General features: G+C 19.6%; 1 protein-coding gene and 1 pseudogene across 2 annotated transcripts; one reads left to right on the forward strand and one right to left on the reverse strand.

Moving 5' to 3' along the window:
* Window positions 1-1,025: 1,025 nt before the first annotated feature.
* PmUG01_00038900 (fam-l protein) lies at window positions 1,026-1,963 on the reverse strand (the record flags this gene model as incomplete). Its single annotated transcript, XM_029008808.1, has 2 exons — window positions 1,026-1,751; window positions 1,877-1,963. The coding sequence occupies 2 exons, from the start codon at window positions 1,961-1,963 to the stop codon at window positions 1,026-1,028; spliced, it is 813 nt and encodes a 270-aa protein (XP_028858930.1).
* Window positions 1,964-8,202: 6,239 nt separating this feature from the next.
* On the forward strand, window positions 8,203-10,824 carry PmUG01_00039000 (annotated as a pseudogene). The gene is made up of 6 exons: window positions 8,203-8,223; window positions 8,354-8,762; window positions 8,870-9,441; window positions 9,823-9,918; window positions 9,986-10,288; window positions 10,477-10,824. Coding segments are annotated over exons 1-6 (1,749 nt in total).
* The last annotated feature ends 1,522 nt before the right edge of the window (window positions 10,825-12,346 follow it).

Below are 12,346 nucleotides of genomic sequence, written 5' to 3' on the forward strand. Positions count from 1 at the left end.
TATAACTTTTTGACAGAACTACAATATAGGAGAGCAAAAATAAAGTATTTGTATATATGATCTATCAATATATTATTGGATTTATTTCTTTAATTTAATATTTGAATGGCATAAAAAATTAGGGCCATATATACTATATTTATTTATAAATTTTCAATACAATTCATATTTAATTAATTTTTGAAAAATTGAATTAACACACAATTAGCAACCATAATAAAATTATTAATAATTTTAACTTTATATTAAATTCTACATATTTAAAAATGCAAAGTGTGTAAACTATTACGTCTATAACTCAAATAGAAAAGAAACCTTTCCTTATTATATATTAATAACTTCTCATTTATTACTTTTATATAATAAAATTGAATGTATATTTGAATGATTTTTACAATAAATATTCTTAATAACTCTTACCTCATATAACTTATTTTATACAATAAATATTTTAGCTGTTTCTTAAATAAATAAAATATACATATATATTAGTGCAACAAATTCTCTTCATTTCCTTTCATTAAAAAAAAAACAAGATACATTTATTGTTATTTTAAAAGGAATTTTATATTTTTCAATTACATTAACAAATAGTAATTTTCATCAAAGAAAAGATAAAAAATAGCACACAGAATTTTTATTATTTCATATATAAAGAAAAAAAATACTCTAATAAAAGTGTATTAATTATACTGTTAAGTTTTCATTTAAAAACACATACATATATTCATCGTAGAAATCTATTTTAAATCAAAAATAGATGATATATACAGTAGTATATAATTAAGCTAATACAATAATTTAAAAGACAAATTCAAACAAATTAAAACATTCAAATCCATAAAAAAACTAAGAACATATATTTTTATTCTTTGGAGTTATAAAATGCATTAATATGTAATTGCTTGCATAAATATTCAGCAATTAACTATATGTTTATTATACATATAACTAATGACATTGTAGATATTACACCATATTAAAATATACGTTACATTAAAAAAATATATTCCTTATTATTCATTTCACTTTTTATTGAACTTAATTTTATCATATTTTTTAGCTTTTTTATGGTAATAAAAAACGTACGATAAAAGTGTAATACCTAATATTAAAAAAGGTATAACATATAATATAACATAAAATAATAGTCTTAATACACTTTGAGACGTATCTGAAGTATTCAATAACCAACCAAAAGATTCCTTCAAAGTTGACTCCCAGGTACTTAAAGTCGAATTCAATCCTGATAATTCCCAAAATCCCTTTCCTCCAGATACAGAACCCATAGATATATCTACTAGGAGTAGAGTTGATAACAACAAAAACAATAATAAAGGTGATCCTAATCGTAATGAGAATTTTTTACGCATTATTTTTTTGTAAGTCTTATCACTAATATTTTTGTTGCTTTTAAGAAAATCTACAAAATCCAGCTCTTTGAATATTTTTTTTTCAAGATGACTGTATTTTTTTGTCACAAATTTAGAACATTTATTGTTCATATCTTGTATGTGTCCATGATAATTATTTAATGAACCTCTATATAATTCTTTCTTTTTTCCTGTGCACTGCATTTCAGTATTAGATATATCCTTTTTTTTGTCCATTCCATTATTTGATATATCATCTCTTAACATTACAACTTTTGAATCCTTATCCTTTATATATTTTGCTAGTAATCGATATATTCTGTCGTCTAATTTTATAGCAAGCGTGTACTTTTTGCCTAGGTATTTGTTAAACGTAATCTAAAAATCCAAAATAAATAATAGTTATTTAATGAATAAATAATATAATGATGAAAACAGTATTCATAAAAATATAAAATGAAAAATATAAATAACAAAAATATTCTTAAATAATTTTATCATACCGCATGATCACTTAAATGAGGTATCCACGTTAAAAAGATAAGTACAACAATTTTAATAAATGAGAAAATCATAATGCTTTTTTTCATGTTCTGTTCTTTAAATATTTTAAAATATTTATTTAAAAATACATAAAAAGTTATACTATAACCTCTTAAAGGCAAAGGATATTATAGTAGTTATTTAATTCTATTTTTTTTTTTTTTTTTGTATCTACTTAATAAAATTTATATAAATGTAATGTATTTTATAACATCGATATACAAAAATAATATTAAAAAGGTATTATAAAATTTTTAACATTATAATGTTTATTAAAAAAAATAACTTTCATCTAAATAAAATAATTTTAATTTATATAAAAATATTCAAAATATATATTTTAATTATTTAGCAGAGTAGCTTAACTAAATAATTTTTATTATTAATTTCATTCAGAATATATTAGGAAAAAAATAGTATTTCCGTATTATAAGGAAATACGGAATTTATATACCATATAGATCGTATAGTATACATATAAAATACATTATTTCATAATCCAAAGCAATAAGTAATGTTATGAATATCTTGTCATTAAAAATTATATTTTTATTAACATGATATTTTGAAAGAAATTATTTGTAAAAAAATATTAATTATAACAACACAAAACAGTAATAATAAATGAGGATAACTATATTTTACATAATATTTTGTAATATGTTAATATATCAGCATAATATATTTATGCATAAAGGAAGTACGATCTTTTATATTATAGTCCTTGCTTATAGAATCGAGTATATATGGAAATACCTAATTTCTGAAAAAATATATAAAGTTAAATAAGTTCTAATTTTTCTGTTTTTTCGAAAAATTTTGAAAGTTATAGATTTAATTAAAATAAATATATATCATTATTTCTAAGTGAAAACTATTTGCATCTAACTACTTAATTATTTTTAATTAATTCTAAACATTTAGAAGGAATATTAATATAATCAAAAAAAAAAAAAAAAAAAAAAAGGAGATTAAAGATATAATAAGCATTGATATAGTACAAATAATTTCATTAACTTGGAAACATATATAAAATAAATTTACAAATAATATACAGAATAAAAATGATTTGTAACAAATCATTAAGAATAACAATATAATTTACTAAAAAGTATAGTTTAATAATTTTTCTATGTATGATTTTCAAATAAATTTATTATTTTGTTTTTATTCATTTTAAAGTACGCAATGCTTGTAATGTATTTTAACAGAAAATCATAATAAATCTATATAAATATATAAAAAAATAACATTTTATTAAAAATACTTTTAACGGAAGAAACATGTTTTATCCAAATAATTTATTTATATAACATATAAGGTGAGGATTATATTTATAAAAATATCATAATCGTAAAAATTTATTGTAATAATATAATATATAATTTCAAATTATTCTTATTAAAAAGACTTAACCTGCAAGTTAATAATTTGAAAACTGAAATAGAGAAAAAATTTCCTAAATTTAAAACGCCATTTTAAAATTATAAAAATTAAAGTTATCATATATTTATTCCTTTAATGTATATATTATTATCGTGACAACACTTATTAATTCTTTTATTTAGTCTCTTTTATGTTTTTCTCAAATTTTATTGTCCCATTTTTTTAATTTCATTTATTGTTTCTTTATATAATATAACTTTACCGATTTTAAAAATATATAATAATCCACGTATATATATTATAAAATAATTTTCGAAAAATAAGGATACTACATAATTATATCCTTCCAAGCAATTATTTAAAAATAGTATTTTTCTGTTCTAGAAATATTGGTGATTTTTAAACTTTTTTCTGGGTCTTCTTGGAAAATATATCTTTATTTTTCACATTTATTTATACCTCTCTTAAGTTAGAAAATAATGAACTAATAGTTTAATTTCCTTGTAAATTATTTATTTTTCTCTTTATTAAGTATATATATCATGGATAAATTGTTCTGTTATATATATATTACTCAATAAAGTTAGCGTAATTTTCGTATTATGTATTTTTTATATTTAATAAATAATATAAAATTCATACAAATAAATTAAGTTAAATATATAATAATATAAAATTTAAATATATTATTTACCTTCCTGTGCAAGATATATAATACAATATCTACAAAAAATATGATATCTTTTTTGAATGTTCAATAATTATAGAATTTAATCCACGGTTTAAAAGGTTTCATAATAATTCACATAGAGTAGCTTAAGTTTTTTCTTTTATACAAAATAAAAATATTTGAAATGTTTACTATTTTATAATTTTACATAATAATTATATGTTCTAGTAGGTCTAAAAAAATTTCATACTAAAAATAATAAATACACTCTTAGCTTACAACCTAAAAATATGAACGTTTATATATTAATCATATAAATGGATGTGTTATACAGAAAATATCTAATATTTTTATTTATGTGCAAAAATTTAAAAATTAATGAAGAATTCATAAAAATTATATTATTAAGTGCATAACTGTACCATTCTTAAAATTTGTGATTACATTAAGTGAATTTATTCAATTATAATGAATCTCGATTATTATAAAATATTCACTAGAACAGTTATACACGCAAGCACAATCTTCTTCTACTACTACTTTTTAAGAATTTATCTTATAATTTCTAATGGTTATATTAACATTTAATTCATTACTTTTCATATATTTTCTCTTTTATAGCTTTATAAGTTATTCTAGCTAAAAGAGAGAATACCATTCCACCACCCCTGTAATCTATGAGGACAGGAAATTTTTGGAGTAATAGTGTTTTAATTATATATATATACATATAATTTATATTAATACTAGTTTATTTGGATTCTGTTAATGTCTTCAATAAGAAAAAATAAAAATATTTGGAAATTTCTAGGAAAACCATTGGATAATATAACGATAAATGATTCTTAAAATGCAAATATATATTCAGCCGATAGCATATATTACATGACATATTATAATGTAAAAAATAACTTTTATATATTAAATAATAATAGTTTTTCTTTATATAATTTAATGTCCTAAAAATTTTTTTTTGAAATTTATTTAAAATAAATATAAAAAGGTTTCAAGATAATTTTTTTAATGATATTATTACAAAATTATAGATATATAAATTATTTTAAGTCTAATAGAACTATAAAAAATTTTTATGTAAAGGTGTACATAAACTACTTTAACAAAGTAAACAAAAATATTAAATTATAGCATAAATATTTTATGTAAATTTACATATTATGTAGAAGAAATAGATATAATATATAAATTTTTTATTATTAATATTATTACCAAAATATTTATTTAGAACATCGATTATTTATAATGAGAAATGAATTCCTTTTATACGTATATAAGTGCAATTAAATAAATAATTTTGCATAACCTTATCATTATATTTCTAAAAAGTGGTTATAATAAAGATGTTCCGCACATTAATGTAATTTTATTACATCAATAATGATTTTTACTTTATTATAAATAATTTGTCCAAAATATGAAAAATTATGTAACTCGTTATTTCAAATATCAGTGCTAAAACCATAGAATATGATGTTAAATAAATTATATAAAGAAAGATAACGAATAATAAAAATATCTTTAAAATAATATTAATATATATAACAATAATATCACATATTATACATTATAATAATATGGATAAATGAAATTTATAACATTGTACATGGAATTACTTAAAATGTTATGTTTCTCCTATGAGACACTGTGCCCCTATATTTCTGCGTACAAATAAAAGGATTAAATAAATTTGTAACATATTCAAAATAAAATAGATTTATTTATTTCTATTTTTTTCATATATATTATTCTTTAAGACTGATATTATAATTAGAATGTATTGATAACTATAAATTCTAGTATAAATGTATGTGACCTATAAATTTATATATGTATGTGCCTAGATATAGAAATACATATAACAGTTACTGTATTGAAAATTTATATATTATAAATGAGAAAAAATTATCATATATTGTTTAAAGAAACATAAAAAAAAAAGTATTAATTTTATCCATATTCTTAGATGCATTTTGCGATGTTTTATACATATAGCAATAAAGTTGTTGAATTATATGATAAAAGTTTAAATGTGCAATAAAGCTATTTCATTGTTAAATATTATTTCTTAAATTAATAAATACTATATTCATAATAGTATCATGAAATATTCAATAATAAATTCGAATTGCAATTAATTCTGAATTTATTTAAATTAATTGTTTTATATAAAATACAGTATCATAAAATTATTCTAATCTTAAAAAACAAAAAATAGAATAATTATATCAAAAAAGAAAATTTCTTTTTCACATATTTATAAAATAGTAAAAAAAAAAAAAAAATAAATAAATTTTTCATATAGATGTTTCAAATAAAATTACGTTCAATTTTATTCTTATTCTTACAAATATTTCAGAAAATAATATGGACTTTTTATTTTGTCATATATTCATTCACGATTATTAGTTCACTATATAATATTTTAATAATACATGTAATTAATATACTCACATTAAATTATAAATATATAAAATTTCCTAAAACATCAGAAATTATTTATATATATTTCCCATTATATTCTTACTAAGCAATACGATTTAAAATGGATTAGGACGCAATATAAAGGATTAAAATTAAAACAAACAATAGAAGGCACAAAAACCTTGTAACAGATTAAATTAAGAATTAAAAATAAAAGCAATAATTACATTATATATTAGATTAATTATTCATAAATATTATAACTTAATTGTTTATGTGAAATAATTATTTACAAATATATACTATCAATTAAAATTTTTTTTTTTTTTAATATCCTCACCATTATCTCTTATTATATACATGTTTCAAAGGAAAAACTCTAATTAGAAATAAATACTACATTATAATATAATATCCTATATTGTTAGTAATACGGTTAGAAATTTCTGTAAATTCATTTACAAATTCATGTCTCAAATAATATTATAAAACTATATATAGGATTTTTTATTTTTCATGCTAAATACATATTTATTAATATTGTTAAAAAGTTATTATTTTTAGATAGTTATTAAATGTAAAAAAAGAAAAAAAAAATATTTAACAACGTTTTGATCTATTTATCCTAATATATATACATATTATCAAAAAAAAAATATAACTATGTGGCTTCAAAATAGTTTGTATTCTATAATGTAATACATTATTCTATTTACATGGAAATATAATATTAAATTTTTATTTCAAACTTATAATATATTTTATTAATTTTTAACCATACATTATAATTAATTTACCATACGTGTATCCTAATAATTTTTCATATTTTGTATAAAAAGCCAAATTTATTTAATTAATTAATATACCTAAATGTACATTAATTAATTAAAACTTAGTACATATGAAATCATTCTTATCTATAAGTAATAATAGGATTATAACGAAGTATATGTATACAATAAATTATACTATTAAAAATTATTCAATGGTAAAATATACACCATAAATATTTAATATTTAGGAAATTGATATATATATATATATTATTTATATTATTAAGAGTTATAAGTACATTTTTATCGTATATACCTTTTACAAAAAATATAACATATATTTATAATTTACATATTATTAATTTTAATCTCTATAATATAGTAGTAAATGTAAATAATAATTCTAAAACTATAAATGTTTGTATCAAAAGTGACAAACGTATAATAATATAAAGAAATAAATATTAGTACTTTTAATTATATGATTTATAAATTATTTATTTTCAAAAAAAAATGTGGATTAAAAAAAGATTTATTTGCAATAGTACTGATAATAATATTCATATTTATAAGTTTGTATTAAGAAAAAAAATAAATAATAAAAAAGAAATATTACTTATAATAATGCAAACTTTATACAATAACTTTTATATTACTTCTTAATGTTACTCATATAACTTTATATTATTATTTATTTGTCTTCTTTATAGGACCAATAAGAATTTTATATAAAAATATGAATATAACTATGATTTAAAATAAAATTACTATGAATATATTACTTGTGATATATTTATTGAAGGTTAAAATTTAGTAAGCGTATAAAATAAATAATAATGTATTCAATTATTTTATAAATCTCATATATATTTTTACATATTTGATAATTTTATATTCTCTTTTAATTAATATATATTAATTAAAAATAAACACGTTGATAAATAAAAAAGATATTGATTTGCATTTTTACTACAGAATGTTGTATAAAAAAATTCTAGCGTAATAATAGAGTGTCACTATGGAAAAATGTTTTTCCTTGGTATTATTCGTTAATTTTGAATATGAATAAATTTGTGCACATATTTTTATTAATTATAAAAAAAAAATGATAACACAATAAGCGTAAAAATTAATTCTTATATAATTCTTAAAAATTTTTTTGAATTTAGCACATCAGTGTTAGAGGAAAAAGTTTTTTCAGATTTCTTCGAGATCAAGATTTTAAAAATATTACTAAAAATATAATTGAGAAAACGAGTTTATTAAATAATGAGAATAATAAAGAAGAATTTAGGAAAAAATGCCTAGATTTGGCTAATTATGTAATTCATAATAAGATAGCACCCTCATATCATAATCAAGTAATTTGGGAAAGAGCAATAAAGGGTTGGGTAGAATCTCACTATGAAAAGCTGAATAAATATGGAGGATGCCCTTTGATTTTAGAGGAAAAAGATAAAAACTTTTTAAAAATGAAATATGAAGAAGTAGATTTCTGTGAAAAGAAAAATGAATACCTAAAAGAAATAAAACGTTTAAGTAAAAAATCAAAGGATTCTTATCGTTATTCAAACAAATGTAATGAATATAATGAATGGATTGGACAGATGAAAAAACATTTTGAAGCAAAGAAAAGCCTTTTTGGAACATGCTACGGAACAAAAAACAAAAAAAAACAAAAAAAGAAAGTTCAGAATTTACATGCGACTTAATGAATGATCAAACATTCGAACAACCTACTTACTGTCCCCCAGTAGATAAATTACAACCTCGTGAAGGTGAATCTGAAAATGTACAAATAGTTTCACAAACAAAAGATAAAGAAAAAAAGGGGGAATCACCTGTATTACATGATTCACCCGAACAAGCTGAACCTACAGAGGGAGCTGCCACTAATCAAATGAATCATGATACAAAACATAATCAACATGAAGAGAAAAATAAAGAAGAACTGGAACCTCCATCTGCACCTGAAGCACAAACGCAAGCTCATTTATCATCACTTGAATCTCCTTCTAATGAAGTTGAAGCTAATTCTGAAAATTCTTTACAGTCTCCGACACAAGCAGTTTTCTCAAATTCCCAACCATTCACAGAAGTATCAGGTGAATTTGTATCTCTTGCTTCAGTTCCACTAGATACAAATCCAGAAAATCCTTCCAAAAGTACTCTATCTTCTACAATATCAAAATCCCCTCCAAGTTCTTTAGCTTCAACTATACCTTCTGTAACTTCAGGTAACTGTAATGCATCTTATGTTACTAATTTTGAATTAACAACAATATATGACATACATATTTAAAATGATATTACAGATCCAGTAGGAAATTCATCTAACAAATACATATCATCTATTTTAATAAGCTTCCTAATTATTATCGTATTTTCTCTTTTTATTAAAGTAAAATAAAACTTAAGTATTAAAAAACATTATAATCATTAGTTTTCAGTAATAATATATTTCATGAATATGTATTTTTTATATGAAAGTACTCATTAATAGGACAGTTAAAAAAAAAAGAAGGATAAAAAGAAGACAACCAACATTTCTTAAAATACTAATACCTTCACATTCGGACAGAATAAAAGAATTTTTAAATCATAAATCATTTGGAACACCCATGTTATGATGATGAAGAAATTACTAAAAAAAATAAAAATACGTGAACATAAGATGATAAAAAATTTACGTGAGTCGAAGCAAAAAAAGGAAAGGTCTAAAACTATTATAGAAGTACATATGGAAGTACTTCAAGAATGGAAAAATGAAGAATGGAATTACAAAAAAAGAGAATTTTTAGAAAATATGCTTAGAAGTGTTCACAAAAGAGTTATATGGACTTTATCCTAATTTAACAAATGATGAACTAATAATGGAAAATATTAAAAGTAGCAATGATATTGAAAAACAAAAAAATTTATGGAATAAATGGATAGAAAGACATAGAAATATTTCTGAAAAATTGAATAAAGTGGACTGGTATAATAATTTGAAAAATGAATGGAAAAAAGAAAAATTTTACATAAAAGAAATGGAAGAATTAAAAAATATATCATCGAATAAAAATCAATATAATCTATTTTTGGAAAAAGAGAAAAAATTTGTGGAAAAAGTGGATATCAAAAAAGGCGGAGATTATAGAACAACATTTTGAACAAGATTGTTTTAAAGGATTAACTGAGGAATACCAGAATTTGCTAAATGAATATAAAAAATGATGAATACGAAAATGATGTGTCAATAATAAATATAGAAGAATTGGAACATAAAGAATTATGAAGAATTATATAAATATATAAAAACAAAATTACTATCAAAACTTTGTATATTAGTACTTATGACAATATTAGAAGAATGCAAAAAGAAGAGTATATAGAAGATAGAGAATTACATTTAGATAGTTCCATAAATGAAAGGAAAACTAAAAAAAATTCAGTAAAAAAAAAAGAAATTACAGATATATTTATTCAAAAGCATATTAATGTTTATGAAAATGGTAAAAATAAGGATATTCATAATAATATAGGGGAAAACTTCTTGCGGGAAGAGATCCATGATTGGATAGGAAAAGATGAAACATATATAAATACTATAGAGTGTATGAATAACGATGATAAATATGATCATATAGCAGAATAGTTCACCCTAGTGATTGATATGAATATATTCAAAAGTTGTTCAAGTGAAATCTTATGATATCTATAAAATTTTTTTTTTGAATTTTGTCATACTAAAGGAAATTAAAAAAAAGAATAGTGTATTGTAACAAATAATACAAAAAAAAAAAAAAAAATAAGGCATAAAACATAAAGTTCTAGTTGCAGTTATTTTAAAAATATTCTAGTGACATATAACTTTTTTTTTTTCTGTAAGAATATGTTTAATAACATTTTATAAAACATATTCAATAAAATAAGACGTTAATATGCATATGTATGCATAAAATTTATAATATATTAAACGTGAGCTCATTTATTAGTGAAATTTAAAGCAGAGTTCTTTTGTTTTTTTTCTTAATAAATGATTTCTTATAATAATATATTAAGACATATATTGAAATTTATAACTTATATTTTTAAAATGTATACATTTTTTGTATATATTAGAATAATATATTGTTATATTGAGAATACGTTTCTCACAATTGTACTGTTATAACATACATTTAGACACTATATAAGCATTCTATATTGTATATATTATATTATATTTTAATTTTTTTCTTTTTTTCTGTATAATTTATTTTTATTAAACTTATAATTAATATTTCAATTTTAAACTTATATAGCATTATAATATTACGATACAGTTATAAGAGATTAATTTTTCTTCTTTTTAATGATAATAACATTTTTAAAAACACTACAATAAAAAAAAAAATTATTCAATTTTTGAAAATTTATTTTTATTTCATATTAAGATAAAATGTTACAACTTATGCATAACTGCACTATGTAACATATGTAATCTAATATAAATGTTAATCAAATTTTTATCAACCTAATATGTTATTTACAAAATATAATTATTCTTTCGCCAATGATAAATATGGGAATAATATACACTTAAAAAATAAATATATAATGCAGGCATATAACAATATTAATAATAGTATATAATATTCCTTGTTTTACCAACCTACTATTTTGTAAAAATAAAAATAATATGTATAGATGCGTCTAATATATTCGCCCTATTTATTTTTCATATATAATATAATTTGTTGTCTAAAACGGAATATCAATATATTTTGGAGCACTTGTCGAGCAACAATAGCTTTGTTAAATTAATTCTAAAAGACAATTTTAAAACAGGTCAAAGATTTAATAAGTATAATTAAATATTAATAAATTCAATATATATATATACATATTTTTTCTTAGGTGTTTACTTCATATAAATATATATCACATTTATATTCATCTGAACACTTATTAATTTCTTTCTTATTATTTTATACAAAAATATAGCACAAAGAATATAATACACTAAGCTAAATAGATTTTTTCATATGATTTAGCATAGGAGTTCGGATGTTATATATAAAATTCAAGAATAATGGAACTTCAATAACCTATGAATTTTATCGACATAAATGTTTATTATATTCGACCCAAATACTCATGTATAACTGTTCAAGTTAATTCCCATTTTTTAACAT

This window comes from Plasmodium malariae, assembly GCF_900090045.1.
Source record: "Plasmodium malariae genome assembly, contig: PmUG01_00_19, whole genome shotgun sequence".
In the NCBI taxonomy this organism is placed as follows: Eukaryota; Apicomplexa; class Aconoidasida; order Haemosporida; family Plasmodiidae; genus Plasmodium; species Plasmodium malariae.